Here is a 19,973-nt window from a genome sequence, read left to right on the forward strand (position 1 = left end):
GCTTACACGCATAATGAAATTATTTATTTTTTAACTTACACTGGATAGCGTTACCTGTGGAGCTGTTATTTCAAACAGTATAACGGCGTACGTCATATTTACGTGCTTGGCTTTTATATGTCAAAAAATTTCAACAGGTTTCATACACCTGCACACTGCAAAACATGACTTTCTTACTTAGTGTTTTTGTCTTGTTTTTTAGTAAAAATATCTAACAATTCTTGGATTGAGATGCTTTTTCTTGATGAGCAGAACGGCCCGGGAAGGTAAGTCTAGTTTTTGGACCAGAAGTATCGGGTTTGGGTGATTTTGTGCATAAAACAAGCAAGGGAACTGCCAATGGGGTAAGCTAATTTTTCTTGAATTTTTCTTGAATTTAGTGTTTAAGAAAAAATGTCAGGGTTTTTATGCTTGCACCATTGACAGATTTTTTTTGCTTGTTTTATGCACAAAATCACTTGAATTTGATATTTTGGTCTAGAGGCTGGACTTGTTTTCTTGGGTCGTTTTGCTCATCAAGAAAATGCATCTTTATTAAAGATTTTTGAGATATTTTTACTGAAAACAAGACAAAAAAGTTTTCTTGAAAATCATTTTTTGCAGTGCACCTTCCCAGAAATACACAAATAATACGAATATCTGCAGGGAAAGAAGCGATTAGAGCCACAGAATGAGCAGATGCCTGTAAGTAATCTTTTAACCAGGTTAGTTACCGTCGGATCGCAAGGAATCACTACGTTTACTGCAGCTTTAGTGATCTGTTTAGTTTAATACTCAAGCTTCCGTAATCTTAACAGTTACTGCTGAACCTTTAATTCAATGCACATATTTAGTTCAATCTGGCTCCAGTGTCTTACACGGTACAGGCTTATTCAGGTGAATCTGGTGCTGAAATCATTTTCCTCGCAGATTTTACAAAGAAACTCATGTTTTCCTTTGGATAAAAAAGTCCAATGTTGTAATGGTGCTCTCTGAAACCTGGAAAACCAGCACAAACTTTACAATATCGCAAATATCGTACACACTGGGGAAATGCAAAATATTTACAAAACAACAAAAGTTCAAAGAAAGAAAACTACTGGGCAACTTCAACTCATCCTTTGTGCATTTTATTTTATTCTATTGTTCTTTTCATTCTTTTTTTTACTGTGAATGGTGTTGTGTCTTTATATCTGTATAATTGTATATAATTTGGGTTATTTATCGTTTGAAATTGTTTGCATTTTGTATCCGAGCACAGCACAAGACGTGCAAAGTGTATGTACTTGACTCGCGATCTGAAAAAATGGTGCTACGATCTGTACAACTTAAGACTGTGCTTATTTATATTAACAACATACAGAAAAAAAGAAATGAATAAAGATTCTTGGTGCTTTTACACAGGGATGTTATCAAGCCTTGCGGCATTTCTTTTTTTTTCGATATTTATAACGTGATCATGTTTATTGGTGCCCAGCACGCAGCAGACCCTGCTTGTATAGATAGTGCCGATTTTTACGGAAGAAACACCTTTTGGTCTTAAGAACCGAATACTTGTACATGGAAGTTCATACGTTGCAGAACTTTATCAGGAGGAAATTTTGTTGATTTAAATGGTGCTCGCCTCTGAAATTGACCTGTCGGTACTTAAAGCTAGTAATATAGCAAGACTCGACTGTTCAAGCTTGTTTGAAATACTAAAGTGGTGCCAAAAGGCGTTTTGCTCTTTTATTCCTTAATATCCGGCTTTTTGTTAAAGAGGAAAGTGTGTGTTAAGCCTGTTTGCCTGCCATCCTTGTCCCGAATGACTTGGTGCTGTTTCTTAAAGGGATAGTTCACTCAAAAATTAAAATTGTCGTCTACTCATCCGCATGTTGTTCCAAACCAGACCTCCCTTTTGGGAATTTGAATCTGTTCTTTATGCAAAGTTAACATTTTTCCCAAGTCTTCAATTGCTAAGAATTTTATATGGTACTTTTAGGGTACCATTACAACTTTCATTAACATTTAAAGGGGCGGTTTCCCGGATTAAGACTTAAGACTTGTCGTAGACTAAAATAAATTTAAGAGCTATCCAAACTGAAACCAACTTGCATTGACATATCTTAAAATACATCAGTGGTCTTTGTTTTGCCTCAAAATAAAAAGGCTAATTTTCCAGCTCCCCTGGAGTTAAACATTTGATTTTGCAGTTTTTGGAATCCATTCGGCTGATCTCCGGGTCTGGCGCTACCACTTTTAGCATAGCTTAGCACGATTCATTAGTTATTTTTTTGCGCAATGCTAATGGTCTAATCAGATTCAGGGAGTTTCGGTGTTTTTCCTGTTTGGAGCTTGACTCGTCTGTGGTTGCATTGTGTGCTTGGACTGACGGAGACTTGAGGGTTGTGATTTTCTAGGCCGATGTGGCTAGGAACTATACTCTCACACTGGCGTTATAATCAGTGACTTTGCTGATGTAACATGGCTGCAATAGGCGTAGTGATATTTCGCACTGCCGAAACACGATGTAACTACAGATGAGTCAAGTTTTGAATAGGAAAAATATCGAAACTCTTTGGTTATTTTTTAGCGCAATGCTAATGGTCTAATCCGATTCAATAGATTGTGCTGAGCTATGCTGGGGGTGCTGGCGCCGGACCCGGAGATCAGCTGAATGGATTTCAAAACGGTAAGAATCAAATGTTTAACTCTAGGGGAGCTGGAAAATTAGCATATTTTCAAAAAAATTTTAATGTCCCATTTAAAACTAGTTATATTTTCTAGTTAAACTAAGGCCTAGTCCTGGCTTAAGATAATCCCTGCCCCAAAAAGTTCCAGCCCCATTTTACTTTAATTGCAAGGAAAAACCGCTAGAGATAAGTTCAAGACCAGCGTTGTAGTCGATATCTAAGCTATATCTGGATTCAGTCTTGATTTGGACTCGACTCAACAGTTTTTGGTCTTGATCTGGACTTAAGCCCGAAGTTAACTCTGGCTTTTACGTTTAAGCGCACGGTCAAACGCACAGCCTTGCAAAGTGTTTATTTGACTCGTACGTTTACACAGATGTTCGCCACATATGCGCATTGTGACAAAATGCAATGCAGCTTTGGGCTACATTCTCCTGTATGCGCGGCCTACGCATACAATGTATGCAGGGCTTTTAAAAATCTGGCGGTGTGCGTACCCTCGCATATGCAAAAAAAGTGGATTATACTTCGGCCTTGACAACTCTGTAAAAAGTGAAAATGTACTTACAAATAAAATTACTTAAATTGGTAACACTTTAAAAAAAATTGTTCTTTAAACTTACATTTTCTCACATTAAGTAAAAAATTTTGATGTGAAATTACATTTTAAATTGCTTAATGTTAAGCTTAAATTTTTTTGCTTGATGAGAATTTTTTTTATCTTAGTGTTTCGAACTAAAGTAATACTTTAAGTTAATTTTAAGACGTTTTTTGCGACAAAATATGCAAAGTCATACGAGCTTGATCTCGCAGTAATTAATTTGTATTTTAAGACTTTGCTAATTCGTATGAATTCATATGAAGTGAATTGTCCAATAATCGTACGTTTATTAGGGGGAAAAAACACAGCTAACGTCATGGGGTGAAACCAAATCGTTCTTAAACATACAATTGTGGCCATAAAAATGAATACAAATTCGCTTTGGTAGCTGGAAGCCAATTCGTAATACACGTAGAATATGTCAGTCATACAGGTTTGGGGTGTCATTATGATGAGTTAGCAATGTCTATTTTTAATTTTTAGGTGAAATATTCCTTTTAACCTCTTTTATATTTTATCCATTATGTAACCGCTTCATCGTACTAAAGTTGGTGCTCCGGTTTCTACAGATACCAAAATCTGCAAGTCAAGACCTGTCCTATAAACTGTTTCGTGTAACCAAGAGTTTAAGCTTATTGCGTATCTTAGTAACGTGAGGTTGTTTTGATGTGACTGATTGTACAGATTTCTGTCAGTAATAGTGGTCAACCGATGTTAGTTTTTCAATGACCGATATAATATCTAGAGATTATTCATTATGACCTGTATCATACACATACACGCGCACACACATGCAGATCATTTTATTTCAATGGAATTGCTGAAATAAAATAAAATTTAGGCTAAAGTCGATAATCGCTAAATGGGAAATTATCGACATCCACCATATTTCTGTTACAAACACAGGAGTACACCCATTTAATTTTTTGTTTTCGCTTTTTTCTTTATGGTGTATTTTGTGTTTTGCTCTAGTATGTGCTCAAGGAAAGAATCAACCTCACTTAAGCTTTATAGTTAAAAATGCTGTTTAACAGATGATGGTTGTATAAGAATAATAATAATAAAATATTGTGTAATGGTTTTTCTGTAAACTAAGGATTTTTGATGAAATAGGATATTGACAAGTAAATAAGTCTCTTGTTACCAGCACTGATGAGTTTTTGTAGTGATTAATAATAATTATTGTGTTTTAATGGCCAATTTGTGTTTTGATATCTATGCGACTGTTTTTCAGTGATGGTTTTGTTATGGTTTCATAATCTTGATGGTTTAAATACTCTTTACAACAGTAAGGTGCTCTCCTACACTTTAAACAAGGAAAATGCAGCTATAAAATTCATGCACCTCTATCATTGTGCTAAAGAGGGGAACATTTAATAAACAGCAATGCAAGCGTGGCTTGTTTGACCTATACTGATGTCTCTTTCCAACTCTTTTGACCGTCACGCAAACTTCTCTTGTTGGATTCGAAAGCTGATGTAAAACTATTACTATTTAGAAAGAAAACAATTCATAATATTTGCAGATTTTCTCAGGTATGTGTACAAGGTCGTGCATTACAAATGATTAATGTTAGATTTTAAATATTTAAATTCATATAGATTCTGTCTAGTGTCTCAGGAACAGCAGCTTTTTGTTTTGCATATTTGAAGGGTATGTTAAAAAAATTGCTGTCTTCCTACCTGATAGATATTAATGAGAATTGACAGGAAGGGGAGGGGTTAACCTTAAGAGTTTGCTTTATTGCACATAATTTACATGCTTGCAGTTTCTGTTATTTATCAATTACTAATAAACTTTATGGAGCACCTTGTTTCTCAGACATGTTCGAGCAGTCTTTGTACTAACATATTTTAATGTATATGCCATTGTTTTGCCCCAAGATGCGCACACCAGTAATGTTTTTGTGAGGTCTGTTTGTAAAAACGACTTAAATGTCCAAATATTAAGGATTAGTCCTGAGTAATCTAAACCCTGTCTGGGAAACTGCTCCTAAGATCTTAAATTAAGTGATTTGTCATTAAGAAATATTTGCATTACCTTACAAATTTGTAATGCTTATTTATATGAAGTCACACCTTTCTTTGTTTGGCAAAAATAAAATCATTGTGCAATGATAGCAAACTCTTACAGTATAGTTTGTCTCAGTTTGTTTGGTGCTTTTATCAGAATGCCTGATTTAACAAAAATCTTTTTAAATTGCAGTTTTTTGTTTGACAAAATGAATTTTTTTTTAATAAAAAGCTCAATTTGATCTGTTTCTTTATTGGTTTTCTGCTACAATTAATAGATTAAATGCCTGGCAGGATGAAATTCTGATTATGTTAGTCCAATGTGTCCATCTATATACCCAGTCTGTGAAAACCTAGCTAAACACTGTAAAAAAAAAAGCTGTAATTATGTAGCTGGTTGTCAGTAACTTACTGTAGAAGATAAAGACTCAAAATGTTTCATGTTCATTTAACTTTAAACAAACTGTTGCTAGTAAATAACATAATGTACACTGTAAAAAAATCCATAGAAATTACAATGGTATCGCAGCTGGTTTGCCGGTAAATTACCGTAGATTTAAATTTATGTTTTTTACTGGCAAGAGTTTGTTCAATGTTGAATAAATTTAAAATATTAACAAGTCTTTATCTTTACAGAATAAAACTATACAATAACAGCCTCATGCAAAGCATTCTGAGAATCAGAAATCATCATCAACCTTTTTCTGTTTTTTGCTTCAGATTTTGTTTCCCAGAAAGTTTTGCTTGATGCTGTTTTTCTAGTTTTATTCTGTAAAGACAAAGACTTGTAATTGTTTAATGTTCATTTAACTTTGAACAAAATGTTGCCAGTAATAACATAAATTTAAATCTACGGTAAGTTACCGGCAACCCAGCTGCAAATTTCTACAGAATTTTTTTACAGTGTAAGATCTACAGTAAGTTACTGGCAACCAGCTGCCAGTAAAACTAATTTCTACAGACACATTTTACAGTGTAATTATTTGTGGTTTACTGTTTTCTACATCATCCTACATAACATAAAGAACATTCAGTTAAAAATAATAGATAACTGATATCTTTACTATTGACTAAGTTTATGTCAGTGATTAAAATCAAGCTTTGATGCTTCTAATCTCATTACATTATGAGACTTAAGCCTGGATTTCACTGATAGTGTCACATTCTGGGATGAACTAGGGAGATAGGTTGTTCAACATTAATTTCGATTTTTTTCTTCGAGAATTAAAGCTAGCAAAATATTAAGTTATGTAAAACTAAAAAAAAGAAACACTTTGAAAGGCAGAGTACATTTACATTAATGCATTTGGCAGACACTTACGTAAAGTGGCTTACAGTGCGTCGTGGTAAAGGTGCGGTAAAATAAAAAAACTGTAATTACATAGGCATAAATGAATAATAAGAGTTCTGTACATGGTAATGACATATCATGAGCCTCATGTTTGTTTCCTCCTCCTTATATAAACCTTGTGCATGCAAAACACAGCTGGAAAACAGGCCAATCAATTTCAACACCGACTGTGACGTTACAGTCGTGATAGCCCCCAACATTAATTTGCACATTAAATTAATTACAAGTTGTTAAAGGAATAGTCTACTCATTTTCAATATTAAAATATGTTATTACCTTAACTAAGAACTGTTGATACATCCCTCTATCATCTGTGTACGTGCACGTAAGCGCTGGAGCGCGCTGCAACGCTTCGATAGCATTTAGCTTAGCCCCATTCATTCAATTGTACCAATCAGAGATAAAGTTAGAAGTGACCAAACACATCAACGTTTTTCCTATTTAAGACGAGTAGTTATACGAGCAAGTTTGGTGGTACAAAATAAAACGTAGCGCTTTTCTAAGCGGATTTAAAAGAGGAACTATATTTTATGGCGTAATAGCACTTTTGGGAGTACTTCGACTCGCCTGAAAAGTCCGCTCCCCTTCTCACTCTCATAATGGGAGAGGGAGGGTGTTACTGCGCCGAGTCGAAGTACTCCCAAAAGTGCTATTATGCCATAAAATATAGTTCCTCTTTTAAATCCGCTTAGAAAAGCGCTACGTTTTATTTTGTACCACCAAACTTGCTCGTATAACTACTCGTCTTAAATAGGAAAAACGTTGATGTGTTTGGTCACTTCTAACTTTATCTCTAAATGGTACAATTGAATGAATGGGGCTAAGCTAAATGCTATCGAAGCGTCGCAGCGCGCTCCAGTGCTTACGTGCACGCACACAGATGATAGAGGGATGTATCAACAATTCTTAGTTAAGGTAATAACATATTTTAATATTGAAAATGAGTAGACTATTCCTTTAAAATGCCATAAACAAAGTTGTTACTGCTGAGTTAGCGTAATATGCTAATTAATGCTATATGCTAGCGTTTAGGCTGAAATTCTACTATTTATGTTACAGTTATGTTTTGCAGGTCCATAAAAAAAACACAAACTTACCACTCAGAAACTTCCATTAACAATCTCCAAACTGTATAAAATTTGTATTTTCGTCTGATACAGGCTCAAACACTAATGTGAGCTACTAGCATGAGCCGCAGAGCTAAAAATTATTATTCATGACCCTTACAAATAGGGCAATTATAGACCATTTCATTTAAAAGGCATATTCTAGGGTTATAAATGGACATGTAAAAAATGTTCTGTATAATGTTTGCACTTAATTAATGTACATACCTTCTATATAGACCGTTTCAGGAGTTACAACATAAACAAGCGGCTGTCGTGGTCCGCACGTAACTTCCGGTAACTCCGCTAACAATAAATAACAACAAAGTTCTTTAAACGTGGTTTATTTATATAACAAGCAAAAAACAACACATAGATTACCTAGGAAACCAAAACATTTGTTATTTTCGACGAGGCATTTGTTCGAGAGATCAGTTTAGCAACTAGTCAGACCATTAAAAAAAACGAAACCGGAAGTAAGGTTCGGATCCAGACGTGTATCACGTGCGTCCAATGAAACCGTCTATAGATAGAACAATTTCACATATTATTTCATTGCATTCTTTATGCAACTTAGTTATGCAAGTCAATTAAACCTAATATTTTAAAGAGCACCTATTATCCTATTCACAATTTTTCATTTCCTTCGGTGTGTAAGTGTGTATTAGTACATGTTTACGATATGCAAAAGGTACAAAGTACACAATGATGCGAGTTATTGTTTCCAACATAAATCTTTTTTCTTGGACTACAACAAACACACGGATTGTAAGCAACAGTTTACTTCCTGGGCCTGTTGACGTGGACAAGACCGACATTATCATAATTCATCCCTGTAAGTTAACTCCTGTTAGCATTGCATTGTGACCGAATCTTTCAAACATGGTAAGGAGCGTCACATTTCCGGCTAACATCAGAGGTATTCAGGCCAATCACAATATACAGATTAGCTGGCCAATCAGGGACACGGTGCTTTTCAAATCGACAGGTTTTGCACAAAATCAATGCGTTTCAGGAAGACAGATATCTGGAGCTACAAAAATGTATGGTATGTGAAAAATATGTTTTTTAAACCACAGGAACACATTCTATTATACCAAATACATAAAATAACCTTTTTTAGCAATGAAATGGGTGCACTTTAAGTTGTGACTTGTGACATGACACAAGCTTAAGTTTTAAATGTTTAACTTAATTTGTTAAGTTGACATAAAACTCTATGTTCATTTCATATCAACATATGCAAAAAGTCGAACCCATAACTTTTTCCACTGAGCTATGCAGCTTTATTCTTGAACATCCTGAATATTCGAGAAATGCATATTTTCTCATTTAGTATTCCAGATATGGTAATCTAGCATTCGTGCCAGTTCTCAGCCATTCTTTTAGGCCATAGATCCTTGCCTTATCTCTCAGGACCGATGAAACACCTAGCACACCAGTGCTAGAGAGAGACCTTGAAAGTCTTAAAAACAGCAGCTGTGTGTCTAAAAAGAGGAATTTCACCAACACCAACGGTGTACCTCAGAAAAACACTCTATCGTTTTCTCAATTTTATTATTATTAGGATTTTATTGTAAATATTAAAAATATTGTATTACTAAGTCTATTTATATTGAAAGCTTACACACTTTAAAAAAATGGCTTCGCTTCACAATACCATAGAAGAATCATTTTTGGCTGTAAAAGTCCAAAACGTTTCACATGAGGCATTCATACATTGTAAAAAATTATTTTTTCACTTGGTTTTATTTTTTTATATTTTAATCAACTTGAATTTACAATTAATATTAACTTTTTGACTTGTGACGATAAAAATAAAGTTAAAACAGCTTAGGCTAATTCAACTTAATTTTATAACCCTGCACTAGTTAAGAAAGTTGAAATAAAAACTTAAAAATGTAAGTGCACCAGTGTACGGCATTTATTTTGGGCAAGCATAAAAGTGGGAGCAGCAATGCAAAATCTTGCAGGGATTTCATCTAGACACAACAGTGACACTGCTCTAACAACTCCACTAAAGCAAAATGGCCAAAATATGTAGCCCAGCTGTCACTACCCTTTCAAAAAGAACAACTTTGTACCTAAAGAGTTCATATAAGTACCTCAGAGGTACATATTGGTACCAAATGTATACCTATACCTAATACTGTACATGACTTTGCCCCAGCTGGGGTACAATGTAGAAGGACAACAAAAACGTCACTCAACAGACCCAAGGACGCAAATTCTGAAAAGTATAACTGCGTCCCGTGGGAATAAAACTAAAGAGGGATATGATCTAAAAAAGGAATGAGACTTTGTTGCAATTTACCAACAAGGAGTCTCACACTGTTATTGGAAACACACTGCAGACTATTTGTCTGGGGTCCACACAGTGTTTCGTTGTCTGTGTGAGCTACTCCTCACCTTATCAAACCTCAAAGGCATGTGATATCCATTCACTATCCCTCGACACCCGCATGCCTCGAATACCCGCTGTTACTCCAAGGACAAGCTTTCTTGAAAAGTTGGGTCCCATCTGGTCAGCAGGAGGTGTGTATAAAACTCATCGCCGTTGCCGTTCCGCCCCAAAACAAGTGCTGGACGTCTCAGTGATTGAGGAAAGATGCTCATGCAAGCAAGAGTTTGGTTAATGCTGTTGCTGTGTTCGACTGCGTCGTACGGTGCCACAGTGGGACACACGGAGCGGGGCGACATTCAGGCCACATCAGGTCAGTAAAATGGTTTGAAAGACGTAACCTTTGAGAGTAATAGTAAGCTTCTTTGTTTCAATCCATGCAATCGTTGGAGAAAATTAATCGTAAGTTGAAACAACCCAGTATTTCTTTAAAAAGTGTAGCTTGAGTTTTTTTCTGTCTGGGTAGCATGGGTGTAGAAACAATTTTAAGAGTTGGTGGGATGCCCAAGGCATGAAAAATTAGGTCCTCAAGCTGGAGCAAGTCCTAAAGCATGGTTCAAATACCCTTAAATGTTTATTCGATTGACCAACAGTAGGCAAAGGAGATGAGGCTGAAGTCGGAGATGTCGCTGTAAAGCCGATTGGCCCACCTGCCCATTCTGCACATGCTACTGAAGAGATAGCTTGTAATGATGACCAGCCAGCTCACAATCATGCCGTGGATGATTTCGTGTCAGCCCTGAATCATGTCGGTGAAGCGGGAAGCCCGGATTTCGAACGTTTCGGACTGTGTTCTCAACACGACGCAGTACCAAATTTCCAATATCTAACCGAGAGTGTACATCGACAACAAAAAGGCCTCAAGGGTGTACAGGCTACAGAAGGTAACTATATTACTATATATGGAACTATATATGTGATTGAATTATCATTAGTTAATGTAAATATTGGATATTTCTACGTTGGACATTTTAGTAGATATCTGGGAGGTTGACAAGGAAGGTGAGATCATCTTGACCCTCAAATTCCCAAGGTATATCCGACCCACCAGCCCCGCCTCCATGATGCTCCTGTTTAATGTGGAATCCAAGGCAGATGGCTTGACTATTAAGTTTGACGGTCATTTTCTTCACCCAGTTACACAGGTTACTATCATGATGATTTCTAGCACTTAATATTATACTTATACTAAAATATATGTTGATATTTAGACTAAAATGCTATATACTGTATTTTTATAGAGGAATTTACATGCAGGGGTCACTTTGTGATGTCAAATTAAAGTCCTTGCTTAAATAAGCAACATGCTTACACAGTAAAAAATACTTTGCTGCCTTAAATTTTTTTGTTGAATCAACTCGGATTTCAACAAAAGTCATTTCAGCGAACTATTATTTATCTTGACTTTGAAGTTGTTATAACTACAGGTAAGTTGTTATAACTTATAAAATTAAGTTGAATTTCCTCAATTCTCTGTTGACATGACTTGTAAATCTGAGTTGATTTAACAAAAGATTTTAAGGCAGCAAAGTATTTTTTACAGTGTAGTGTTAACCATCCTGACAACAACCTGATGATGTGTTTCCTCCAAGCATATATTACTACACAAATAATTGCTTATGTTATATTCTTTGTAGTGCTGGGCATAGATTAATCTAGATTAATCTCATACAAAATAAAAGTATTTTTTGCATAATATATGAGTTTATGCTGTGTGTAATTATGTATATATAAATACACACACATATGTATGTATTTAAGAAACATTTACATGTGTATATATATTTATTTATATTTTAATATATATTCTATATTATATATAAATAAAAAAATTATATATAAATAAAACATTTCATAAATGTATACATATGTATGTGTGTGTGTGTTTAAATATACATAATATTTACACACAGCACAAACTCATATATTATGCAAAAAATAATTTTAATCTAGATTAATCTATGCTCAGCACTAATTATTTGGTTCTTTCTCTCTCTCTTTCAGACGGTTTGCATTTCGAAGAGCACACGTTTTTTTGTCCTTACCAGAGGCCAAAGGGAGCCCCATATGCGTACCCACTTGAAACTGAGACTGAAAGTTGAACCATTGAAAGATGATGGTGAGATTTTTCTCATTATATAAATGCTGGTGTGTCCCCATTAAAGCCCTTTTTTTTCTTCATCGTAGGGCAGAAACCCAGTTTGTCTGAGCTTCAGAAAGTCTTGATGAGGACGGTGGAGGACAGCAACACCACAATGAGGCCACTGATGCTTTTTGTTCTTGAAGGATCAGCTAATTTAAAATATCATGGGTATGTGACGCACCTGCTTGAGGTTTAAAATGCTGACTTGAATCTTGTGTTGTAATATAGACTGAAAAGCAATGCAATTTTTCCGTATGCATGAAATATCCAGATGATTTTACTAGTACACTGAAAAAAAATATTCATTTAATTTATTCAATTTTTAAGGTAAGTGGTTGCAATCACTTACCTTAAATAATTTTTTGAAAAAAATTATTCAAGATTATTTAAAAATTATTTAAGGTAAGTGGTTGCAATCAACTTATTTAAGCTACATTTAAAAAAAAGTTTTTTTATATATATATATATTTTTTTTTTAAATAAATTGATTGCAACCACTTACCTTAAATAATTTTTAAATAATCTTGAATAATGTTTGTTCAGTGTACATTTTGCAAAATGTGAAATGGCACGATATGCACAACTCTGTATCCCATAATGCAATGCATTAGACTTGTAATTTTGTGAAATGAATAGCAGTATTTAGCATATCTTGATTTGTTCAAATTAAATTAAAATTGTATTAAAAATAAATGTTTGACTCCCATTTAGTATGCAGTATGCTTTATGTAGCAGTTGCTCACTAAGTAGTAAGCTACATGTCTACCCTGCCGAAAAAACAATAGAAACCATCACAGAAATTCTAATGGTTTCCATTAAAAAAAACCATTAGGAACAATTAACTTTTAACATTTAAACCACTACAAAATTACTTATTCCAGTAAGATTTAATGTCCCCACCAATAGAACCCAAAACATACTGTAAAACATGTAAGCCTCATTAAGTTATGTGTACTTACTCTTTCTATTTAATTCAAATAATCATGTTAAGTTTTAGATATTAAACTCATGTTTGTAAGTTTCCAAAAAGCTAAACGTAAAGTTACACATTGTCTCAACTACTTGTGAGTTGAAACAAAGCATATCTTCAAGTATATTTAACTCACATTTTTAAGGCAGCAGATGAACTTTTGTTTCTACGTTTAACCAGCTTGAAATGTTTTACAGAGACCATTATAGTTTCCATTACAACCAATTAAATTCCCATTAAATCCAATAGAATTTCTGTGATGGTTTATATTGTTTTTTAGCAGGGTATTCCAAACACAAACATTGTTTTATTTATTCCCAGAATTCCCGTGGATCAACAACCTTCCAGCTCTCTTCCACCATCCAAAACTTTTCTTTTCCTGTGTGAGCTGCAGAAGTTCTTGATGGACGTCCTTCCCCAAAAGGAGCCACCGGAATCTCAGGAAGAGGAGAGCGGAGTCTCTTTGGACACACTTCACTCCCTGCCACCTTTGACGCTTGGAGGGTCGTCCTCGCAGTCTCTTCTTTCAGGCCTGATGAATTCCTCCACTCCAATCGTATTTGTCTTCCCACAGCACCAGCAAATACTGCAGACCCACCGCGTGGAGCTGAACCTGGAGCCTCCTTTGCTTTCTGTGCTCAGACTGAGATTGGACGAAGCCATGGCTCAGGTGAAAAAGGAGGAAGCGGGACAAAAGATGATTAACAGGCTGCAGAGATTAAGTGAAATGAGTGCTCTTCCTTCAGAGGGAAAGGATGGTGAAGCAAGTGAGTAATGCATTTATTTCTCCAGTTCCATAATCTATTGTAGTTAAATAACCATAGTCACAATGTAGTACTTGTTTTTTTAATTGGTTTATTTTTTGTGCTTTTATATTGAATTGTTTTGCACAAAATGCTCTTTAAGTTTGATTAAAGAACCTGAAAAGCATGGAGTATAGTCTTTTTTTACGTGTATGTGAACTTACGATCACGGTCAAACGCACAGCCTTGCAAATTGTAGTTTATTTACGCGAGTCATTCGACGCATGCGCATTGCGACGAGATGCAATGTCACGTACTACATTCTCCTGTACTCCTGGCCTATGCATACAATGTACGCGGAGTTTCTTTTTATTCAACAATTTCTAAAGACTTACAAAATTGTATTATGTAGCCTACTCATTTGTAACATTATAAGACAAAACGTAAAAATTATAATCGCTCAAAATATTTTATTTTTCATAAAATAAAAATCCGGCTGCACTCTTCTGATGACGAAAATTGCGTCGCGCGCGCACTGTACGCCGACACTCGCGTGCGTAAAAAGTGGACCATATACTTCAGCCTTCAGAGTTCCTTGAACCATAATAAAGTTTTATACAGGTTTTTTTTTTTTATAATTATTGTTCATTTTTAGTAACTACAGAGCATAAAGAAGCCCAGTACAGGTCCGTTCTGCTGCTGAAAGCGCTGCAGACAGTACTCGGCATCTGGGAAGTGGAACGGGCACAGAGGGCAGCCAGAGCGAATGAGGACGGCTCGACGGGCCCCAAACAGTGCAGAATACAGTCCATGATCGTGTCCTTGAGGAAATACTTCCTCGAACCTTCCACGGCCAAGATCAATAACTGCGAAGGGTCCTGCACTTTCCCTATAAGCACGAGCAGCAACAACCACGTCATCCTCCTGATCAGCCACATCCAGGACGGCCATCCCGTGGAACGCTCTCCGTGTTGCGTGCCGGTGGAATATGATGACCTGTGTGTGTTTCAGCTGGAGAGCCAAGGCACCGTTTTGTCCTGCAAGACCAATGTGGTGGCGACCAGGTGCGAGTGTCGCTGACAGCCCTTTTGTGTATTCATATAGTGCACCATACGGATGAAAGTTCACAAATCTGCATAATCTGCTTTTATTTTTGCCTGTAAATGCATAACTGAATCCAAAATAGATCCAAATAGGCTACAACACTGATACTTGTGCAGGAAAGCAACATAAGCTATCTGCATTTGAATGAAGTCATTTTAGAGAAAATTAACATAGACAATACTTTTTTAGATCAAGAAATAATCAGCTAGATTTGCTTTTGACGTGTATCTGCATTAAGCTTCTGGAATTTTGTGTTTGAATAAAGTATATATAAAACATATTTTCTCTGTGTCAAATTATATTTTTGGGTCAATGACAAAATATGCTCCTAAAAACATATTTTAAAAAATAAATGTAATGCATATAGTAGCCTAAGGAACAGTGTTTAAAAAGTTTTGTTTATTGAACAACATTTTAATGATTTTTTTTCAGTATTTTTGATATCCCCATTCAAAAACATGTCAGGTGGTACAACCAATCATGCAATTTTTGTGTCATGCTGATTATTAAAAGTGGCATTTAATATTTCAATCCTGAAAATAGTTTAAAAGTGTGAAACACTTTACTATAAAACTAACATTTGAGAACTATACATTTAAGAACAAGCGGTTATGTTTGTCCATAAAATTATTAGCTTAATAAAACTATTTAGCTTAATGTTTTTTAATTTCTTAGATGCATTCATGACAGTTGCACCCTTTGACCTTCTGGTTGCACCACCTGACCTCTGCAATAATTCATAAAATGATTATCTTATTAAGACTATTTAGCTTAATGTTTTTTAATTTCTTAGATGCATTCATAACAGTTGCACCCTTTGACCTTCTGGTTGCACCACCTGACCTTTACAATGATTACTAAAATTATTAGCTTATTAAAACTATTTAGCTTAATGTTTTTTATTTCTTAGATGCATTTATAACAGTTGCACCCTTTGACATACTGGTTGCACCACCTGACCTCTGCAATGATTACTAAAAGTATTAGCTTATTAAAACTATTTAGCTTAATGTTTTTTTTCTTAGATGCATTCATAACAGTTGCACCCTTTGACCTTCTGGTTGCACCACCTGACCTCTGCAATGATTCATAAAATTATTAGCTTATTAAAACTATTTAGCTTAATGTTTTTTTAATTCTTAGATGCATTCATAACAGTTGCACCCTTTGACCTTCTGGTTGCACCACCTGACCTCTGCAATGATTCATAAAATGATTAGCTTATTAAAACTATTTAGCTTAATGTTTTTTTTTCTTAGATGCATTCATAACAGTTGCACCCTTTGACCTTCTGGTTGCACCACCTGCCTCTGCAATGATTCCTAAAATGATTAGCTTATTAAAACTATTTATCTTTATATTTTTTTTATTCTTAGATGTATTCATAATAGTTGCACCCTTTGACCTTCTGGTTGCACCACCTGACCTCTGCAATAATTCATAAAATGATTATCTTATTAAGACTATTTAGCTTAATGTTTTTTATTTCTTAGATGCATTCATGACAGTTGCACCCTTTGACCTTCTGGTTGCACCACCTGACCTCTGCAATGACTTATAAAATGATTAGGTTATTAAAACTATTTAACAGACTTCTAATTGAATACTGGTATAAGCTCGTGTAAAATCAAATTCATAAATATAAGTTTTACATACAATTAAAATGTGTTTGACAAAATAGCTTTATTTTAGTTTTACATTGGTTGTACCACCTTAGAAAGAAAGATACCAGCCCACCCATTTCATTAAAGGGGACATTTCACAAGACTTTTTAACAATGTAAAATAAATCTTTGGTGTCCCCAGAGTACGTATGTGAAGTTTTAGCTTAAAATGATTGCAGTTGTACTGCCTTGACATTTATGAACATCCAAATTGTTAGACAAAAGTTCTAAACATCCCAACAACAAAATCACTAGTGTTAAATGTACACTATTGGTGTTTATATGAGTACCATATATACACCAGCAGTGTAAATTTAACACTGGTGATTTTTATATATGTACAATTTGTATATAGGAAAAGTTGTGAACATAAAACACTTCCAAAGTATCTTATTTTGAATTTTAATAATTTAAACACAGTTGTCTTAAATGCTCATTTGTATGGACAGTTTGCCACGCCTGCCTTTTTACAAATTTGAGTATTTATTATTAAAAAATATGTATTTAAACTAAATAAGTTTTATAGAATAAATTGACACATGTCATTAATGTATCAAGTTATTTATAGTAGGCCTACATAATGCCTCTGGACACAAAAATATGCATGTCATGTCACTGACTCTTATAATGAATGTAAATCACAGTTACTCATTATAATTTGCAAGTTAATTTGAAAATGTTTCATTTGGTATTAGATTGAAATTATTCACATAAAACATTAATACGGTTTGTAAGAAAATTTACTTTTTTGAAATACCATTTTTGTGAATATATTCCTGAACATCTTATTGCACTATTACTGGAATAATTCTAGATTGTTCCCTCTCTTTGAGTAATCCTTCATCCAGTGCTTTGTTACGGATCTTCCGTGGTTCAGTCTTCTCTACTGCCAGTTTTAGCCTCGCTGCTCTTTTCTTTTTAAACTCATCGATTTTATCCTCAGATTTCCAGTTCCAGATGGCAACGGTGTCTAACCATGAAAAAGACTAGAGCAAAAAGACACATTTTCAACAATGATGAACTGTCTGAAAACTGTTCAAACAGAAAACCATATGCCATACCTCCTCTGACAGTTCATCGGGCTGAATCTCCAATTCAAGTTCTTCTGTCTCTTCAAAGTATGGCTCTAGTACCTCTGTTACAGAGTAAATATGTATGCTTTATAAATACTTCATTCTGTGTGTCCCAGAGTAGCATTTTGCTGACCAATACTTTTGTTTAATAGCAACTAAAAGCTACTCCGTGTGCTTTTCATGTATCAGTCGAAGGTCTTTCTCTTCTTTCAATACACGGCAAAATTTTATGCCCATTTATTATTTATTTCTTAACATCATTTCAGCATCTATGGCTATATTCAGGGAGAAACCAGTTAATCTATACACAATCTACACAAGCTGGCATCTCCAGTTCACACAGCATGCATGTTATTTGACTGTAAAAAGAATGCAGCATTGATGTCAATTATGTAACTTTACCGTTTTATCGTCATGCTGCATTTTTTTACAGTGTGTGTGTGAAAACCAGCATATCTAGACCCACAATACAGGAAAACATGCAAACTCCATGCAGAAATGCACCTAGCTGAGTCTCAAACTGTGGACCTTCTTGCCATGAAGTAGCAGTGCTAACTGACCCACTCTGATTTATTTTGGGGAAAATGTTGTGTTGTTTCAATATGGTTGGATAAAATATGACAACCACAACCGCTGTTTCATATTAACCTAAAATGTTAATATTTGACCCAGCCATGTGTTCCAGCATAAGTTAATTTAAACCCAACTGTGTGGCATATTTTACTGAACCATGGGTTAAAACAACTCATTTTATTTAATACTTGGATTTCATACATGCACAAAGATATTTATTGCACGACTCACATTCAAGAATTCACCTTGTACTTTTTCAATCCCTGAGCTGACCGCCACGATAACCATGGCCACTAATATGCAGCGATTCAGAGTAATCTCTTTCCAGGGATTCTCCACCTTACTCAAGGATTCCACGGGAAATATGCGCCGATATTTCACTGTCGGGTGAAGATGGTTAAGTGTAACAGTAACAGTGTAATCCTGTTAAAGGGGTCATAGCGTGAAAATCTGACTTTTTCCATGTTTAAGTTTAAGTGCTATATTTGGGAAAAAGAACAACCCAGTAACTTAGTTTTGCTAAACCAATCTCTCCAAGCATGCGAAAAAGTAGATCATTCAGGTTTCGCCTGCTTTGTGACATTGATAGCGAGTCTTATTATAATAATAGCGCCTCTTAATCTGCACTATCCAACCATGGCACTGCCATTTAGTGCAGAGAGAGAAGGAGAGAAAAAAAATTGACAGCAAAATTGAGTTTCAGTTGAGTGCAAATCAGTGTTTGCATTTCATCAGCTTATTTGCATTTTAAAGGACACACCCAAAAATGGCACATTTTTGCTCACACCTACAAAGTAGCAATTTTAACATGTAATATAATAACTTATCTATATGGTATTTTGGGCTAAAACTTCACTTACGCACTCTGGGGACATTAAATATTTATTTGACATCTTAAAAAACTCTCACAATATGACCCCTTTAAAATTTACAAATTACAACAAAAATACATTCAGACAGAGAGAAATAAAATCTATATTCATGCAGCCTTGATGTTAATAGATGATACTGTACATACTTGTTCTGGTGATTCTTTCTGGAGCTGTTATAGGACTTTAAAACAAAGTTGTCATATTGGTGAACTTGTTTGGACATTTGTTAAAACAATTTTAACTGATGTTGCATCAAGAATGGCACAAATATGTCCTAAAAATGTTACATATACAACGTGAAAGCATAGAATTAGGCGCCTGAACTTACCAAGTGTCTGATAACAGTCCTTATTTTGAATAAGCCTGATAAATATATGCAAGTATATAAATATATATACATCCAAATATAACCAAAATATGATCAAATTAGTAGTAGTTTGAAGCTGAAAAGACAGCTCTTACCAGGCAAACGTGGTCTTGTAGAAACACAGAGGTGTATGAGGAGGTACGGGTTTTAATGTCAGGCAGTGTCTCAAGTTCTTCAGAGTTTTGATAGACAGGCACAGCTGAGACACGGTTATTAAAAATACAAGCGCTTATGATTTAACATGCTTTATATATGCAGTCTTTAGTTAACAACATTTTTTTTATTAATAAATGATTAAATACAAACATAAGCAGAAAATCTTGTCATTAAATGTCCAGTTAAT

General features: G+C 34.9%; 1 protein-coding gene across 1 annotated transcript; it reads left to right on the forward strand.

Annotated features, from left to right (window-relative positions):
• The first annotated feature begins 10,058 nt into the window (after positions 1 to 10,058).
• amh (anti-Mullerian hormone) lies at positions 10,059 to 15,362 on the forward strand. The gene is made up of 7 exons (XM_055218523.2): positions 10,059 to 10,435; positions 10,716 to 11,006; positions 11,098 to 11,267; positions 12,127 to 12,241; positions 12,310 to 12,433; positions 13,557 to 14,002; positions 14,634 to 15,362. Exons 1-7 carry the CDS (start codon positions 10,330 to 10,332, stop codon positions 15,056 to 15,058), a joined length of 1,677 nt encoding a protein of 558 aa, XP_055074498.2. The 5' UTR covers positions 10,059 to 10,329; the 3' UTR covers positions 15,059 to 15,362.
• The last annotated feature ends 4,611 nt before the right edge of the window (positions 15,363 to 19,973 follow it).

This window comes from Misgurnus anguillicaudatus, chromosome 23 (genome assembly GCF_027580225.2).
Source record: "Misgurnus anguillicaudatus chromosome 23, ASM2758022v2, whole genome shotgun sequence".
Lineage (NCBI taxonomy): Eukaryota > Metazoa > Chordata > Actinopteri > Cypriniformes > Cobitidae > Misgurnus > Misgurnus anguillicaudatus.

What these genes read in the sequence shown, in the direction of transcription:
- amh (XM_055218523.2), top strand. Translation starts at nt 10,330, where the DNA reads ATGCTCATGCAAGCAAGAGTTTGGTTAATGCTGTTGCTGTGTTCGACT. An exon ending in GGGTGTACAGGCTACAGAAG is followed by an intron (nt 11,007 to 11,097) that starts GTAACTATATTA and finishes TGGACATTTTAG; the next exon opens with TAGATATCTGGGAGGTTGAC. An exon ending in GGGAAAGGATGGTGAAGCAA is followed by an intron (nt 14,003 to 14,633) that starts GTGAGTAATGCA and finishes GTTCATTTTTAG; the next exon opens with TAACTACAGAGCATAAAGAA.